The 19,575-nt window shown below is 39.8% G+C and overlaps 2 protein-coding genes across 4 annotated transcripts; one reads left to right on the top strand and one right to left on the bottom strand.

Moving 5' to 3' along the window:
- Positions 1–925: 925 nt before the first annotated feature.
- LOC139444872 (heme-binding protein 2-like) lies at positions 926–9,660 on the bottom strand. Its single transcript, XM_071225867.1, has 7 exons — positions 9,545–9,660; positions 6,953–7,080; positions 6,082–6,192; positions 5,370–5,448; positions 5,104–5,233; positions 3,757–3,928; positions 926–1,658 (listed from the first exon to the last, which is right to left on the bottom strand). Exons 3-7 carry the CDS (start codon positions 6,177–6,179, stop codon positions 1,478–1,480), a joined length of 660 nt encoding a protein of 219 aa, XP_071081968.1. The 5' UTR covers positions 6,180–6,192; positions 6,953–7,080; positions 9,545–9,660; the 3' UTR covers positions 926–1,477.
- Positions 8,856–18,274, top strand: LOC139444873 (heme-binding protein 2-like). 3 transcript variants are annotated; one of them, XM_071225870.1, is made up of 5 exons: positions 8,856–8,937; positions 10,427–10,523; positions 11,557–11,686; positions 13,208–13,388; positions 17,717–18,274. In XM_071225870.1, exons 2-5 carry the CDS (start codon positions 10,431–10,433, stop codon positions 17,898–17,900), a joined length of 588 nt encoding a protein of 195 aa, XP_071081971.1. In that variant the 5' UTR covers positions 8,856–8,937; positions 10,427–10,430; the 3' UTR covers positions 17,901–18,274. The 3 variants fall into 3 exon arrangements, with proteins under 3 accessions (XP_071081971.1, XP_071081972.1, XP_071081969.1); XM_071225871.1 differs by lacking the exon at positions 8,856–8,937 and adding an exon at positions 9,086–9,152; XM_071225868.1 differs by lacking the exon at positions 8,856–8,937 and adding an exon at positions 9,741–9,856.
- The last annotated feature ends 1,301 nt before the right edge of the window (positions 18,275–19,575 follow it).

Below are 19,575 nucleotides of genomic sequence, written 5' to 3'. Positions count from 1 at the left end.
GTCCCCAGTGATGGAAGGTTTAATGGCCTTTCCCCAGTGATGGGAGGTTTAATGACCTGTCCCCAGTGATGGGAGGTTTAATGCCCTGTCCCCAGTGATGGGAGGTATGATGCCCCCTCATGATGGGAGGTTTAATGCTCTGTCCCCAGTGATGGGAGGTTTAATGCCCTGTCCCCAGTGATGGGAGGTTTAATGCCCTGTCCCCAGTGATGGGAGGTTTAATGCCCTGTCCCCAGTGATGGGAGGTTTAATGCTCTGTCCCCAGTGATGGGAGGTTTAATGCCCTGTCCCCAGTGATGGGAGGTTTAATGCCCTGTCCCCAGTGATGGGAGGTATGGTGCCCCCTCATGATGTGAGGTTTAATGCTACTGTCGCTGTTTTTAGCAATACTCCAGCCATATCATGGCTAGGGGGATGGACACCAGCCACATCTTTGGGACACCAAAGTGGCCATTGCAAATTGTCCTTATCTGGAGAATCAATACCAGGACTTTGATATGGCAAGCCAACACCTTAACATCAGACCATCTGCATCATGATGTGAAACTTAGATACACAGTCATTAAATGGACATAACAAATCAAATGTTTTTTAAATTTTTTTATTTGTACAAAAATATGATTTTCATCAGACAAAATGTAGACAATAAAAAGAGTTTTATGGATGATTGTCAAGATGTAAATGTAGCCAAACAACACAAAGATGATAATATACTGACATCACAGACACGGAATATTGCTTTCTGTCAATACAGATTATACAAGCATATTGAAAGGATGCTCTTAAGTAGATAAAATGTAAAATAATTTTGTTCTCTTGTCTAACAGACCAAAACCTGCTGCACTGATGTGATCTTTTACTTATTTATTGATACATGTCCATAATACAAATCACCACCTTTGACACTAACATATAATTTACTTGGGACTACTTCCCTCCTGCAATGTCTGATCACTATTCCTCATCTTGACACAGGTCTGATGAGATCACATTTTACTAAACATGGTATTTATTTTGAGAGATTCATCAAAGAGCTTGCACTGAAATAAACTGAGATTTCAATCTGTGAAAAAGAAAAGCTGTGAATGCCAATGAAGGAAATAAGCCCAAACACTTTGTTTTCAATACCCAAAGACGTGTACTTTTACAAAAAGTTTTGGACACACTTATTTGTCAATGAAAAGCTGCAAATGCCCTGAGAGAATTAAGCCAAAGTACTTTGTTTTCATTAGACAAAGACGTGAACTTATAACTGAAGTTTAGAAAGCACTTATTTGTCAATGAAAAGCTGCAAATGCCATGAGAGAATTAAGCCAAAGTACTTTGTTTTCATTAGACAAAGACGTGAACTTATAACTGAAGTTTTGAAAGCACTTATTTGTCAATGAAAAGCTGTGAATGCCCTAAGGAAATAAACTGAACTACTCTGTTTTCAATACCCAAAGATTTGATATTTTAACTGAAGTTTTGAAGACACTTATTTAGCAATGAACCAGACCTCATTGTGTCTGTCTAAGAACTTAAAGGGACTATCATAGCCACCAATGTAGTAATAGTCGGTGATGTAGGAGTAGGTGGTATTCTTGAGGAAGCCACTGAGTTTCTGTGCCTCTTTCAACCATGGGGTGAAGCTCTCCATGTGGTAGCCCCCAAAAGACCTGGAAAAACAACAACATTTGAATTGGCAAGTCATGGCTCCTAAAAGTGCCACATATTTGGCCAGTTGGCCGTAGGATACGTCCTCAGTGTCCCTTCCGCAAAGCGATCTTAGAGCCAAGACAATCACAACTCCCATACCTTAACACAGACCAAAGACAATCGTAGCACTGACATTAGTCTGTCTTACAGACCCTGATACAAATATATATCAAATACAGTCCATGCAAGTCTATAATGTCTATAAGTCTAGATCACTGCAGTATCAGGAGTCACTGGGCTCCTTTTTATTATATTTTTATTAAGATAACTGAACAACTGTTTTTGTATGTAAGATGTGTTCATTTCAGAGACTAGATGTTAGTCTACACTGACATGAAACTAAGTGCAGCTACCAGTGCTTGTAGGCCCATGAAGATGTGGGTTAGAATCGGTCTTCAACCCATGCTTGTTTTAAGATGCGACTAACTGGATTGGGTGGTCAGACTCGCTGACATGGCATTGTATCCAAATTGTATGGATCGATGCTCGTGATATCAATCACTGGACTGTCTGGTCCAGACTTGATAGTTTACAGACCACCTTCATGTAGCTGGAATATTATAAACAAACCAGTAACGTTATATGAAGCAGCTACATGGATCTATTCTGGATATCACCGACGCCTGTACAAAAATGGTTGAGTCTTACCCTGGCAAACCAATGGCTGACAGCATGATGAATATCCCATGCTGTCAGACCTATTCTTATCTGGAATTCTCAGTGTTTCATTTGTATGGTTAGGCACACAATGTTTCAGGGTGAGTGAGTGATTTTTGCTTTGGTTTGTTGTTAAATGCTGCACTCATAACAATAGCTAGTGGTCGAGTTCAGATACTCCAGTGATTGACATGGCATTGATCCTAGTAATTGGGGCACAGTGACATGCAGCCAACAAAGTAAGCAATCCTGACACCCAATCCACTTAGTCACCTCTTACAACAAGCATAGGTTGCTGGAGACCTGTATTCTTTCCCCGGATTCCCACTGGTGGTTTAGGCTCATAGAAAGAACACCGTTCCCCAGCCTTCAGTGTGTAAGTGAGTAATTTGTATATCTATATACTTATCACAATTCGTTAGTCTATAACACTCTAGAAAGAGAATATGTTGGCTGGGATAACCATGTGATCAGCACAAGTAGGTCAACCAGCATGTAATTGTGGGTGAACCAAACGTTGGGAGGTGACCATGGTGATGAGAGGTATGTACAGGTGAATTAATTTTAGAAGCTGGAAACCTTTATTTCAGACATGTTTTCACTTAGGATCAAAGGAAGTGAGTGAGTGAGTGAGTTGGGTTTAATGCCGCTTTTAACAGTATTCCAGTTATATCACAGCGTGTCAGCTTAATGTGATGCAAGCCCCAAGTGATGCAGGTCTCAGACGTTTACCTCTTCGGTGAAACCCACAAGCACAGGTATGGTGCCGACAAACCTAGAAACATAATCAGGGCGAATGGGGATTCGAACCCACAATCATGTGTTTCTGGCGTGCCCAAGGGGACACAACTCTGTACAGTGAATCGCGGCGTCTTAGACGACTAAAAACCACGCCAGCTTGATGTGGCAGGAAAGCCTGAAGTGATGCAGGATGTTTACTACTTTGGTGGAACCAATGAACATGGGTATGGCACCGACAAATCTGGAAACAACTGCAGCAAACCCACGGGATTCAAACCCACGTTCAAAGGTTTCTGGCGTGCCCAAAAAGATGCACAATCTCATTAAAATTAGATCTTAGTTCTCGCTACCGCTTAACAAAAATCTGAGTACATCCCATTAGGGGTCACGTCAGAACGAAGTATTGTGCCAATTTGAAATTAGTGCTGTAAAGCACGAGAAAGCTGCTTTCTGAATGGCTAATGTCGACTTCTTGTCAGTAATTCCATTGGTCGGTCAGAGTTCGCGAAAGGTCGGTCTGACGTGACCCGTAATAGGATGTCCTCAGATCTTTGTTTAGCAGCAGCAACAACTAAGATCCGATTTTAATGAGATTGAAAAGATGCAACTCTGCACAGTGAATTGCAGGAAGGTCAGCCATATTGAAACTTAGTAACTTACCTCACATAAGCTCTGAGGGAAGGCAGCTTCTGCAGAAAGACTTTAGAGTCAGTGGGCATGGGTGGGTTCTCCACTGCCACAAAGAAGGACATGGTGAAGTTGGACTCACAGGCTGGCCCTGCCCCCGGGATGATCTTTGTGATGACCGGGGCAGTCATGGCAATCTTCTTACCTGGAGAAGAGGAATCAAGAAAATGTATATCACACACATATACATATGTGATGGGTTTTTAGGTCCCACAATGCTCATTTGGAGTTTGCTTGTTGTTGGATGCAACACTCGGCCATATTCCAGCTATATGATGGTGGTCTGTAAATAATAACATGGCACCTGTGTCACTGTGTGATTGTGACGTCTACTGTATCTACTGTGTGATTGTGACGTCACCTGTGTCTACTGTGTGATTGTGACGTCGCCTGTGTCTACTGTGTGATTGTGACATCACCTGTGTGACTGTGACGTCACCTGTGTCTACTGTGTGATTGTAACGTCACCTGTGTCTGTGTGATTGTGACGTCACCTGTGTGATTGTGACATCACCTGTGTCTCCTGTGTGATTGTGACGTCACCTGTGTCTCCTGTGTGATTGTGACGTCACCTGTGTGATTGTGACATCACCTGTGTCTCCTGTGTGATTGTGACGTCACCTGTGTCTACAGTGTGATTGTGACGTCACCTGTGTCTACTGTGTGATTGTGACGTCACCTGTGTCTCCTGTGTGATTGTGACGTCACCTGTGTCTACTGTGTGATTGTGACGTCACCTGTGTCTACTGTGTGATTGTGACGTCACCTGTGTCTCCTGTGTGATTGTGACGTCACCTGTGTCTCCTGTGTGATTGTGACGTCACCTGTGTCTACTGTGTGATTGTGACGTCACCTGTGTCTACTGTGTGATTGTGACGTCACCTGTGTCCTTTGTGTGATTGTGACGTCACCTGTGTCTACTGTGTGATTGTGACGTCACCTGTGTCTCCTGTGTGATTGTGACGTCACCTGTGTCTACTGTGTGATTGTGACGTCACCTGTGTCTACTGTGTGATTGTGACGTCACCTGTGTCTACTGTGTGATTGTGACGTCAACAGTGTGATTGTGACGTCACCTGTGTCTACTGTGTGATTGTGACGTCACCTGTGTCTACTGTGTGATTGTGACGTCACCTGTGTCTCCTGTGTGATTGTGACGTCACCTGTGTCTACTGTGTGATTGTAACATCACCTGTATCAACCGTGAGATTGTTACCTCACCTGTGTCTACAGCGAGTTTGTTACCATTTCTACTGTGTGATTGTTACCATGTCTACCATGTGATTGTTACATCACCTAGGATACGAGGTCGTCACTCACCAGCAGCGTTCTTGCCAGAGATGTAGTTAAAGAGTCTCATGAAGTTGGTCCTGGATGCTTCAGCATAGTCTACACCAGCCGAGTTGGTGCTCACCCACTGGGATTGAGAGTATTCTCGAGTCTCGTATTCCTGGGCAAGAAGAAGTATAAAAGAAAATAATGCAGCTATAACTTAATTGTCCTGCCATTTCTTTAAAAGATGTTCTGCTGACTTTTCAAAATAAACATTTGACATGAATTCGAAGATTCCAGAGGAGGGTACTCACATTTTTAACACTTTCAAGAACTTCAAATTTTGGACAGGCAAGGCCATTGCAGAACTTAGGTGGCCATTCAGACCAATCCCTGAAACATAACACTAAATTGAACAGGACTGGACAAGAAGATAATGATGTTGACTACTTCTTTCCCCTACACCTGAAAACTAGCCGTCAAATATAAACACAAACAACATTGAAATTAGCCATAAATTTCTAGATACAGTCATTAGATAAATGAAAGCACATTCATAAACAATGGATTACAGATTCATTATAGTCCTATGCTGAGAATGGGCTTTATATTTTTTTATGATTATTTAAATGAAAACAGCAGGGAAGAAATGGTTCCATAAAAAGAAAACAAATATTTTAAAGAAATGTTTGCACAGACTAAGTGTTAGTCTAATTCATTAACAATAATGGCAAATATAGCAATAAGTTCACTTGAATTCACCACAATGAACGTTTAATGTTTTCAGTAAAGTTAGTACAGGTCTTCAGCAAGAGGCAACTATGCTTGTTGTAAGAGGCGACTGATGGGATTGGGTGGTCAGGCTCGCTGACTTGGTTGATGCATGTCATCTTATCCCATTGTGTAGATCGATGCTCATCAGGTCAATCACTGGATTGTCTGGCCCAGACTCGATTATTTACAGACCGCAGTCATATAGCTGGAACTTTGCTGAGAGCGACATTAAAGAACAAACAAACAACTCACTTGGCCTTGACGTACTTGGGGACAAATTTGAGATATGGCGATGCACTCTGAGACAGGGTTGCCAAGAGACACACACTCAGTACTGCCAGTAGCTCCATTTGCCTAGGAAATCTGAAACAAATTGTTGAAGTAATAAATAAACAGGCTTTTAACGGGTGCAAAACATTGAGAATGGATGCACAAACAACATGCAGAACAAACCTGCACTGAGTGAGTGAGTGAGTTGGGTTTAATGCTGCTTTTAACATTATTCCAGTTATATCACGGCGTGTCAGCTTAATGTGGGAGGAAAGCCCCAAGTGATGCAGGTCTCAGACGTTTACCACTTTGGTGAAACCCATGAGCACGGGTATGGTGCTGACAAACCTAGAAACATAATCGGGGCGAACTGGGATTTGAACCCACAATCATAGGTTTCTTGCGTGCCCAAGGGACGTACCTCTGCACAGCAATTGTGGCGCCTTAGACGACTGGGCCACCCGTGCCCCCTAACTTGCACTGAGAGTACCAGAGTACATTGATACAAAACTACACTTTTCATAGGGATATTTGTATCTTTCCATGTTACACAAACCTGCAAATTGTCGAGCGTATCTTTAAACAGAATGAACTGTCAACAGTAAATTTGTTTAAATGTTTCAGTTAATCTTTGAAATGACTGAAATTTTCACTAATCACGTTTTCTGGGGCGCCGTGATATACAAGTAACGTCACGCAGCATCCCTCAATGGGCCCCACCTTAAATTGTCGATAGATTTACCTGTGCAACACTGCTTTGTCGGTTTCGACAAATTTGCCATTCTGTTCGCAAGTGAAATGTTTACATGCCTGTACATAAGGGTATAAACAATCCATAAAATCATAAACTTACAATATCAGCGTTGTTTCTGTCCTTCCTTCGATGATCGACCACCTACGGCTCACTGACTCCGGGGTATGTTTATATGTGCGTACGGGGCGAGTTCACGTTTCACAGGACGGGTGACACACCTCCTAGAACTTCAATGTTTGGATGATTATTTGATCACACCTCTTACTGAGTGATGATGTATTCATTACTTCTTCACAAAATGATTAACGAAATATAACATGCACTATTCATCTTACTCTACATTCTAATTTATAAAGTATTGATCACCTTGTCACCCCTTCTACCGTAATAAACCCTTCCGGGGAGACCGATCACGTGAACAAATACATTCTGTTATGAAACTGCATGTCATGTGACGCTTTCATAAGTTAGGTAACTGATATCGTACGTGATTTCGACTAACACGAACAGGGAGTTGCAGAAAGACTCCCTACTAAAAGATCTATCGAACCTGAAACATAAAAAATTTAGTCCACCCAAAAGTCCACCCCCAAAATCACAAACACGTTATGTGAACCATCATTATTATCTTTTTTCAACAACCATGTCAACATGTTTTTTTCTGTCATAAGTCTAGTTTTGAACTATTGTTGTATATAAATTGTTTGATAGGCATTACTTAGAAGTTGACGGATGACAAGATAGACACAATTTTTTATGGATAACAACTTCTTTAATACTGTAAGAGGCGACGTTTCGGTATAGATCCTTATACCGTTGTCAAGCAAGACTGAATGAGGGACATAGTGTAGAATATATATAGCAAGTGGATGATAACAATAGAGGATTAACAGTAACAACAAGGGCATAAAGGAGTGGGATAACATAGGTAGGTGTGACAATAAAGCAATGATAGCATAATCCCTTTATTGTCACACCTACCTATGTTATCCCACTCCTTTATGCCCTTGTTGTTACTGTTAATCCTCTATTGTTATCATCCACTTGCTATATATATTCTACACTATGTCCCTCATTCAGTCTTGCTTGACAACGGTATAAGGATCTATACCGAAACGTCGCCTTTTACAGTATTAAAGAAGTTGTTATCCATAAAAAAAATTGTGTCTATCTTATTGTTGTATATAGTCTAAACTGTATTATTAATATAAAAAAAACTGTATTATTAATATTTAGTCTTAGCCTTAGTCACGATATGGCTCAAGTACTGCCGATGTGACTATAACTTTTAACTCACTCACTCACTCAAGTCAACATGTTGTAGGCAATGTGCATACAGATTGTCATCAGCACCCCTAGACACCCCACACCCCACCCCCAACCACCCACCCCACACACACTCTGGATCCGCCACTGGTAATTATAACATCTTCGTAGAGAATGTACGGTTCGACAACCTTTACTCTACCGATATTAGAAAATACTTACAGAGAAATAAGAATAAAGTTTAAATGTTTTACCTTGAAATCAGAGAGAAGAGCGCTGTGAGTCCCTTATGTGTTTATCCATCGGTTAACATACTGGCACACTTAACATGCCGAACTTTCCCAGCTGGGAATTTATCGAAAAAGATAAATTGTCCCAGAATATGCTTGTTGCAATGATGTTTGAGTCTGTTCAAAAATAAAATTGTTTGCCGCAAAAAAATACACTGTTGCAAGATAATCTGTTTTTGCAGGTGTCGCTAAAAAATATCACCCTCCACGGAGATATTAGATTTATACAGCGTGACTTCAAAATAATGTATGACCAATATGTAAACAAAGCATATTGTGATTTCGGTATATGGTTGCAGCCTTTGTATACAAAATGTGTTCTGTTCGAAATCCGATACACATCAATTTCAAGAAAATCATATTTTTTTTTTTATTGATTTCTGATTTTATTGAGATGTAACGCTCCTGAAGCTTCACGCAACCCATATAGGGCCTCATAGTGGCACGTTTGGCCTCACGTTTCGGTGTGCCATGCCTCGCTGCACAGGAAGACGGCTGAAGAATATATGCTTTTTTCACCACGTTCAGGTGGGTGACACTCGAATACTGCACGTATACCAAGTGTCGTAGTTTACAAGGGTCTCTTGTGTTTATTTTGGTATTGACCACTGAGCTGCCCGAGGTGATAATAACGAATTGCAGTTTACATAACAACCTTAGTGCACGTGCACTGACACGCGACTGACTTGTTTGTTGTGGTACTATTACAGAACTGAAACTGTTCTATACAGCAAGAATCAGCTGTAAGTAGTATTTTGTTCAAGAAATATATATTCCGTTAGCACTAGGCATATCGTATTTCGTGGGTATGAGTAAAATGATTAAATGTGCAACATTTGTTCAAGTTGTTATATTCATAGACCGTAGACAGACGGGCAGCTGTTGTCAGAATGAGAATATGTATTCGTTTAATCATTAATCGTCGTTTTAACTTATGACAGAGACGATATGTCCTCTGCTTATGGTATATTGGTGGTTATTCATCAGTGAAATATGATATATTGGAAATATTCATCAGCGGAGATTCATACAGGCGAACAAATATATGTATATGCGTGACTAGTCGTGTATCGGAATGTTGGGATATGGTAAACTTCATGTATAAACATCTGTTGTATGCGTGTTTATTACATACCGAGAAGTCTTTGCGCTGCCAAACTGTTTAACAAGTGACGGAAACTACTGGAATCTTGTTCATTGGAGTGAAATCAAATCGGATGCATACACGTCAACGTTAAAATTGTATAACGCACATTTCATCACTGTTTACATTCGTGTCACGTGACCCATGTAGGTCAGTTTTACAAGCCATATAAATGTGTCGAGCTGGGTCTCTGGCACACAGATCTGATTAGCCTTCGAGCTGGGAACATCATAGGCAAATAGTTGATAACTGTTTGTATTATTTTAGTGTGACTGCATTATTACTAGATCTAACTGACTTCAGGTAAGTGTAGTTGACATGAAAACACAGAATTTATACATTTTATATTATATATTATTATTGTATTATATAATATATGTATAATTTGTCACTTTATATTAATATTATATCAATTCAATTCTCTCAGAAGAGAAAAAAAGGCTATGTTTCAGAATGGATTCCTGTGATTGATATTTAATTTTTTTTGTTATCATTTTAACGACAATTAATTTATCATTTTAACTATTGATGGATTGTGATTTTAGTCAGCCGGTTGACATTGTTGTATGATCCCATGTCTATTTGATCAATCTCCTGCAAGGGCAGATCAAGGTGGAGTTTGACAACCCACCACACTTTTGAAAATCACATAGTTAATGTGCTGGTATCAGAGACCATATAATATAATATGGTCTCTGCTGGTATGACACATCTGTGCTTCAAATCACTCTCCACTCTCCAGGCAGATCATCGTATCAGTGGCAGAAGCACTATCTAGTAGCGGCCATGGCTCTGGAAGTAGCTGTTTTGCATTTATTATCCTGTGATTATACATTCATTGCAAAATGTTGTAGATTTGTCAATTAATTTCAGAAACATGAGTGGTATATTCACAGCAGTTAAGTCGGCCTTCACATCAAAAGGGTTAGAAACTCCAAAGTACAGTGTTAACGAGGCAGCCAAACATGAGGTGAGACCTATGTGATGTATGATATATGCACCACATGATATATAATATTTATATACACCACCAAGCAACATTGCATGCAGTTATCATGCTTTCTAAGAGGCAGTCGGGAGCCAAGTGGTTAAAGTGTTCGCTCAGCACGCCGAAGACCCGGGTTCGATTCCCAACATGGGTACAATGTGTGAAGCCCAATTCTGGTATCCAACGCAGTAATATCGCTGGAATATTGCTAAAAGCGGCATAAAACCATAATCACTCATGCTTTCTGGAATTGTCATTTATCTATGAAATTACAGAAATAGTTAGTTTTGTTATTACTTATCACAGAAGCTTTATTTGGACTACATCTGGATGTCAAGAACAAATAAAAAATAAACGAATTGCTTACTCCGAGTTTTCTGTGATGATTCAGACAGTCTCTCTGTGATGTCAATTGTTTATGGTGACTGGTTATTAATCATAATGAGTCATCATGCAGTTGCTGGTGTCATGATATATTCATCTTGCAATATATCTGCATACAAGTTATTGTGACCCACATATTGTAATGGCCCGCATCTAGATGTACATTGTGGGAGTTATTTGGCATTATAGCTAAAATGAATAGAATTATCATTAAACCGCCCGCATGTTATCAGAAATCAGCAGGTCACTGTAACTTAATAATGCCCTTGTATTGCTTGACAACGGGCCATTATCACGCCTGTTGTTAGGTGACGTCATAGGATAGGGATAGACAACGTCATGTTCAATAGTGACGCCATCTGGTTTGTTCTATGACGTTTCCATATTTGTAAAGGTGGATCAGTGTCATTCGTGTTGATTGCAGTAAATGTTTCAAAACCGAAGTACTTTATCTTGACAAAGTACATGTATATACAATTTATGGATAACAATTTTTCATCCATAAATTGTGTCTACTTTGTCATCCGTCTATTTCTGAGAAATGCCTATCAAACAATGCTTGATTTAAAAATAAATCATTCTCAGCGTTTAAAATAAGTGAAATAAATTTACTCTTGTGTGTGGTGTTTAGGGGTTCGAGGAGCGTCGCTACGAGGCCTGCAAGTGGGTGAGCACCAAGGTCATGGCTATGGCATACAAAGATGGCGTAAGTGCAGGTTTCTGGAGACTCTTCAAGTACATCAGCGGAGAGAATGAACCAAGTAAGTGAACATGATGGATATGAAGTAAGACGAGTTCTATGGATGAACAACTTCTTTATTACAATTAGTGCAACGTTTCGGTGTAGATCCTAACACCTTTATCAAGCAATAGATGAATAGGGCTAAACAACATAGGTATATATACACTTATTGACATCTAAGTTGTTACAGTGACTAGTTGATGGACACAGAGAGAGAGGTGATTAAGCTAATTGGAAGCCAGTGGATGACTAATGAACACAGAGTAAACAAGCAGACAGATGGAGATGATGGAAGCCATTGTATTAATTGGATGGACAAAGGGATTTAGCAATTAGGTGATGGTAAGCAGGCGGGATGTAATAGCCTTGGTCTCTGTTCATTGCTGGCTGGATCCTTTTGATGTAGATGGCTTCTAGAAACGTCGCACTAATTGTAATAAAGAAGTTGTTCATCCATAGAACTCGTCTTACTTCATCACTCCAATTTCTAAATGCCACTGAAAGAAGTTATGATGAATATGGTTATTCAAAGTGTCAGGGCTGTATTGATATACAGGACTGTGAATTGATACATATCTCTATGGTAAGGTCACAGTACTTTCCTTCATCAAAAAGAATGAAAAGAAACCAAGATCATATACCTATCAATGATAGGAGGCATTTTTCATGTGCGATAGAGCCAACATTGGGACGGTCACATCACAGAGGTGTAATAATCAGACACGTATTACATCCCCTGCTGTGCTGATATAGATGGTCAGTACATTTTATATGGATGCTTGTTATCAGCTCGAGTATGGGGTGGTTGGATAGCCTAGTGGTTAAAGCGTTCATTTGTCATGCTGAAGACCTGGGTTGGATTCCTGACCTGGGTACATTGTGTGAAGCCCATTTCTGGTGTCTCCTGCCGTGATATTGCTGGAATATTGCTAAAAGCAGCGTAAAACCACACTCACTCACTCACTCACTCACTCACTCACTCACTCACTCACTCACTCACTCACTCACTCACTCACTCACTCACTCACAGACACAGACACAGACACAGACACAGACACACACACACACACACACACACAATCAAAAGAACTACGTACCAGTACGCCATATTTTGTACACAATCAGTCACGCATGCATGTACCCATACACAAACACATAGACATGCACACAGGCATACTCACAAACATGCATACGATTACAATCATAATCACATACACAATATGCATATGTGTATCCTTCCACAACATACATTCCCATCACATACCTCCCTCTACATACATCCTATATTTTCAGTCAACAGAATTGTGATTGTGAAACATATTTAAGCAGGCTTGTAATTTATTTGTTGACATTTTGCCAATTTTAGCAAAACTGTTTAAATTATTTTGCACATGACTAGTCTACACATACAAACAAATGTGTCACATAACGCAAACATGGTGATTTGTAAAATCAGCGCAATTCCATCCTGTCTAAACAAGACTATTAGTTCAAGTCACATAGTTTCATATTTAATGACATTTGTCTGTTTTATTTCCAGAACAGAAGGTGGAGATGACGGCGCCAGTGGCCACCCAGGTTGTGCCGGGGGCGGGTCCTAACTGTGAGAGCACCTTCACCGTCTCCTTCTACATCCCCCTTGAACACCAGGCTGACCCCCCAAAACCCACAAACCCAGATGTCTTCATCAGCGACTGGCCGGAGATTAACCTGGCGGTCAAGTAAGTGTGTTTCACAGTTGTGTCCCCTCTGTTCTGTACAGGGTCAGTGGGCAGTCAAGTGGTTAAAGTGTTCGCTTGTCATGCTGACATTGGGTACAATGTGTGAGGCCATTTCTGGTCTCCCGCACCGTAGCATTGCTGGAAAATTGCTAAAAAGCGGCATAAAACACTATTCATCTACTGGCCAACAATAAGTGAGTGAAGATATATAGTCACATTGGAAATATTTCAGCCATATCGTGACTAAATCAAGTTATACAGTAATAATACAACATCTAGACTATAAAACCTGTCGACAAAGGACAGTAAAACAACTAGATTATCACAGATATATTTTTTTTAAAACTAGTATGGAAATATGAAAAGATGTGCTGATACATAACAATACATTATAAAAAACAAGCTAGAAATCACCAGCAATCAAAGTTAGGCCACCATACTAGGGACCGTGGGAACTTGAGCTACCTGCACGATTCCAAGCCAGCAATGAAGTAGCCAAATCCATTTTGTTTTAACCTTGTCTAAAAGGCTACCTGAGAAAATGAAAGTTTGTCTGGCTCATTTTGCTAAAAAGTGAAGAGAGAGATAGGACTTTAAAAAAATAAATAGTGAAAAAGAAAGAAATGAGTGAGTGAGTGAGTATGATTTTATGCCGCTTTTGGCAATATTCCAGAAATATAATGGCCGTGGACTCCAGAAATGGGTTTCACACATTGTTTGGAATCGAACCCGGGTCTTCGGCAGGACGAGCGAACGCTTTAACCACTAGGCTTCCTGACCGCCCTGGAAAGAGATTAGAGAGGAAAACATTAAAAATATTGTTTCCCAACCAAGAATACCAACGAACACACATTACACTGGGCACAGTTCTCAAGCACGGATGATGTCTGCTTCATATGACGTGGGAAATTTGAAATATTTTTTCATTTGCAATAAAACAAACTGATGCACCGGATTTAAAGTGATGCCCAAGATACATTTTCTTTTGTTTCAGCCTCATCCAATGTTTGTGATGTGTTGGTTGTAAACTGAATCCAATCAATCCTAAAATTGAAGACGAAATAATGAAAAGAAATAAATAAATAACCAAATGTTTAAACCTCTTTCAAACACAGTTGAGGCAGGATTAATAATGTTATGTTTTCAAGGTGGTATTTGTTGGATCTTGGATTCAGATTTCTTTCATTAGTAAATCTTTTGTGTTGTTGAAATAGTTTTCACTGTCACATTATTCGTGGGAGGAATACGCTATACAATAAGTGTATTCCTTGACGGAGAAATCGTGAGAGTCTGTTGAGTCCTTAAGTAGAATCAAGTCTCAAGTCTCAAAGAATTACTCAGACCATGTTATGGTTGATATATAATATCTATAATTTTGCATAGTGATCTTTATTTGAGATAAAATGCATGTTCAGTGAATTCCTGGCTCAGAATCAACAGCGAGAACAATAGCATGACATCAGTATAATTGTTTAAACATAGTGATACAGGATTTGCTTGTTGGACTACAGCCTTGTTTTCTCTAATAGCTAACTTATAGTTCCCAAAATAAAGCTCTGTATAAGGTTGAATAAAATAGTTCAATTAAGGAACCTTTGATGACTAAGAAAGCTCTTAATTTCAGATTAGAATAGAACATGTAGAATGGGGTGATTGTTTTATTGAATATGTGCCCGGGGGTGGGTCTCATTGAATATGTGCTCTGGTGTGTGTTTTATTGAATATGTGCCCATGGGTGTGTTTTATTGAATATGTGCTCTGGTGTGTGTTTTATTGAATATGTTCTCTGGGGTATGTTTTAATGACTATGTGCTCTGGTGTGTGTTTTAATGAATATGTGCTCTGGTGTGTGTTTTATTGAATATGTGCCCATGGGTGTGTTTTATTGAATATGTGCCCATGGGTGTGTTTTATTGAATATGTGCCCATGGGTGTGTTTTATTGAATATGTGCTCTGGTGTGTGTTTTATTGAATATGTGCCCATGGGTGTGTTTTATTGAATATGTTCTCTGGGGTATGTTTTATTGAATATGTGCCCTTGGGTGTGTTTTATTGAATATGTTCTCTGGGGTATGTTTATTGAATATGTGCCCGGGGGTGGGTCTCAATGAATATTTGCTCTGGTGTGTGTTTTAATGAATATGTGCTCTTGTGTGTGTTTTATTGAATATGTGCCCATGGATGTGTTTTATTGAATATGTGCCCATGGGTGTGTTTTATTGAATATGTGCTCTGGTGTGTGTTTTATTGAATATGTGCCCATGGGTGTGTTTTATTGAATATGTTCTCTGGGGTATGTTTTATTGAATATGTGCCCTTGGGTGTGTTTTATCGAATATGTTCTCTGGGGTATGTTTATTGAATATGTACCCGGGGTGTGTTTTATTGAATATGTGCCCAGGGGTGGGTTTCATTGAATATGTGGCCTAGGGTGTGTTTTATTGAATATGTGCTCTGGTGTGTGTTTTATTGAATATGTTCTCTGGTGTGTGTTTTATTGAATATGTGCTCTGGTGTGCGTTTTAATGAATATGTGCTCTGGTGTGTGTTTTATTGAATATGTGCCCTAGGGTGTGTTTTATTGAATATGTGCCCCGGGGTGTGTTTTATTGAATATGTGCTCTGGGGTGTGTTTTAATGAATATGTGCCCTGGGGTGGGTTTATTGAATGTGTGCCCCGGGTATGTTTTATTGAATATGTGCCCTGGGGTGTGTTTTATTGAATATGTGCTCTTGGGTGTGTTTTATTGAATGTGCTCGGGTGTGTGTTTTAATGACTATGTGCTCTGGTGTGTGTTTTAATGAATATGTGCTCTGGTGTGTGTTTTATTGACTATGTGCCCATGGGTGTGATTTATTGAATATGTGCCCATGGGTGTGTTTTATTGAATATGTGCTCTGATGTGTGTTTTATTGAATATGTGCCCATGGGTGTGTTTTATTGAATATGTTCTCTGGGGTATGTTTTATTGAATATGTGCCCTTGGGTGTGTTTTATGGAATATGTTCTCTGGGTGTGTTTTATTGAATATGTGCTCTGGTGTGTGTTTTATTGAATATGTGCCCATGGGTGTGTTTTATTGAATATGTTCTCTGGGGTATGTTTTATTGAATATGTGCCCTTGGGTGTGTTTTATGGAATATGTTCTCTGGGTGTGTTTTATTGAATATGTGCTCTGGTGTGTGTTTTATTGAATATGTGCCCATGGGTGTGTTTTATTGAATATGTTCTCTGGGGTATGTTTTATTGAATATGTGCCCTTGGGTGTGTTTTATTGAATATGTTCTCTGGGGTATGTTTATTGAATATGTGCCCGGGGGTGGGTCTCAATGAATATTTGCTCTGGTGTGTGTTTTAATGAATATGTGCTCTTGTGTGTGTTTTATTGAATATGTGCCCATGGGTGTGTTTTATTGAATATGTGCCCATGGGTGTGTTTTATTGAATATGTGCTCTGGTGTGTGTTTTATTGAATATGTGCCCTTGGGTGTGTTTTATTGAATATGTTCTTTGGGGTATGTTTATTGAATATGTGCCCGGGGTGTATTTTATTGAATATGTGCCCAGGGGTGGGTTTCATTGAATATGTGCCCTAGGGTGTGTTTTATTGAATATGTGCACTGGTGTGTGTTTTATTGAATATGTTCTCTGGTGTGTGTTTTATTGAATATGTGCTCTGGTGTGCGTTTTAATGAATATGTGCTCCGGTGTGTGTTTTATTGAATATGTGCCCTAGGGTGTGTGTTATTGAATATGTGCTCTGGGGTGTGTTTTAATGAATATGTGCCCTGGGGTGGGTTTATTGAATGTGTGCCCTTTGGTGTGTTTTATTGAATGTGCTCTGGTGTGTGTTTTAATGAATATGTGCCCTGGTGTGTGTTTATTGAATATGTGCCCTTGGGTGTGTTTTATTGAATGTGCTCTGGTGTGTGTTTTAATGAATATGTGCCCTGGGGTGGGTTTATTGAATATGTGCCCTTGGGTGTGTTTTATTGAATGTTTTCTGGTGTGTGTTTTAATGAATATGTGCCCTTGGGTAGGTTTATTGAATATGTGCCCTTGGGTGTGTTTTATTGAATATGTGTCCTGGGGTGTGTTTTATTGAATGTTCTCTGGTGTGTGTTTTAATGAATATGTGCCCTTGGGTAGGTTTATTGAATATGTGCCCTTGGGTGTGTTTTATTGAATATGTGTCCTGGGGTGTGTTTTATTGAATATGTGTCCTTGGGTGTGTTTTATTGAATAGGTGCCCTGGGGTGTGTTTTATTGAATATGTGCCCATGAGTTTGTGATATAGATCATTACATATGGTGTCATTATTTTCAGATCTTTCAGTGGTTTTGCTAAAGAGAGTGACTGGATAAGCAAAGGGAGAGAACTGGCTGAAGACGTGGAGAAGACTGATTTGAAGAACAAGTTTGTGAAAGAATATTACTTCACAGCTGGTTACGATAGCCCATTCAAACTGTTCGGACGCCATAATGAGGTGTGGTTCAAGCTGGACGACTGAACATCAGCCTGATGGAGGGGAACTGTCCCCATACTGCCACTACTATTAGCATTAGTTAGAGGGAGAGGACTCTAACAGCATGAGAGGGAGAGATTGAGGTGTGTAGAGCATTCAGGTGGGAGGGAGACATATTGTGTGTGTGTGTGTGTGTGTGTGTGTGTGTGTGTGCATGCCTGATGCATTGAAACATATCTGAGTGAGAGTGCTTGAGACATGAAAGAAACATTTATTTGGAAATGCTAGCTAGTAGAGTCATTGAGTCAGTGAGTGAGTGTGAGTTCAACTTTTGTGGCATACTAAATCCATATAGTGTCCAAGAGAGACATTGAGAAGTGAGAGAGATGTCACTAAAGTGAGATATTCATGACACTGCCCCATCTATATAATGTGGTCCAAGACACCTGGCACATCATGTCAAACCTACCATACCATGTTCCCGTGGCAACTTGGGAAGTGTGCAACCATCTTTTTATGAAATACTGGCTCCACCGCTGCTGATAATCAAAGATGAAGTTGTATCTTTCACCTGCTGATAACGTTAGTCTGTTTAGCATGACCAGAAGAACTGACTGTCTCAGAACGAGGACTTTGTACAAAGATATCCCTACACCAGTGTGTGAAATAAAACAAAGTACCAGTCTGCCATCAGGACCCGCAGACTTAGGAAGCTGCAGGCTCCAACTAAACTGTTCAGGCCCTCATTTTAAAAAAATGCAGCTCATTGTGACAAATATATCAACATATAATTTTGTCTGCAGGCCATAATGACCCATACAAACTATGGGCTCGACATGAGATCTACCTGCCTTGGGCATACAGGCAGGGGCATATTTCAACCACTGCCTCACACATCTGGCTGTAGCAGGGTTGAACAGACTCGTGAAATGTTCCAATAGGGTAATCCTCAGAGATAATACCAAAGAGAAACTAGGCCTCATCTGTTGATACTGCTGAGCATGTGTATGTTATATATATACTACTCAAAAGAAGTTAAAGAACACCCAATTTTTTTATATGACTATAGTTAATCTGTCATGGATGGTTGGTCTTGCAACACACAGCCTTTCAATTGTGGGTGTTCCTTAACAAATTTAGAAATACAACAAGTTTATCTCCTAATTATCAAATGTTAGAGCTATTCCTGATGGATTGTGTGTTTATTAGCATTATCTGATACTTGTGTAGATCTGTATTATCTATTGAATGTGTTATGCTCTGAAATAATGACATAAAGATGGAGGACACCTCATTCCACGTGCAAATTTGTATACTTTAAGATGCAGTTGTATTTATTTTTTGTGTAACTGATTTTCTAGTTGGGTTCTCCTTTTTGAGAAAATGGATGAAAAGTGAAGGATGATAAAATGACGAGTGAGTGAGTGAGTGAGTGAGAGAGTTGGGGTTTAACCCTATCAGGGTGGGGGACACCAAGAATGGGCTTCACACATTGCACATGTTGAATCAAACCTGGGCATTAAGCGTGACAAGCAAACGCTGTAACTAGTAGGCCACTATGGCCTATGTTGTAAGAATGACATGTACAGCACAGTATGCTGTTGAAAGTGTTTCTTTGAATATGTGATGTGAGACTGGGCACTGTTATAATTGAAGACCATGTGAAAGTATTCCTTCTATCAGTAGTTTTTTGTTTTTCTGCACATTGAACTGAAAAAAT

This window comes from Haliotis cracherodii, unplaced genomic scaffold, assembly GCF_022045235.1.
Source record: "Haliotis cracherodii isolate W230 unplaced genomic scaffold, xgHalCrac1.p SCAF_6, whole genome shotgun sequence".
Classification (NCBI taxonomy): domain Eukaryota; kingdom Metazoa; phylum Mollusca; class Gastropoda; order Lepetellida; family Haliotidae; genus Haliotis; species Haliotis cracherodii.
This window is presented reverse-complemented; position numbering and strand designations above follow the sequence as displayed.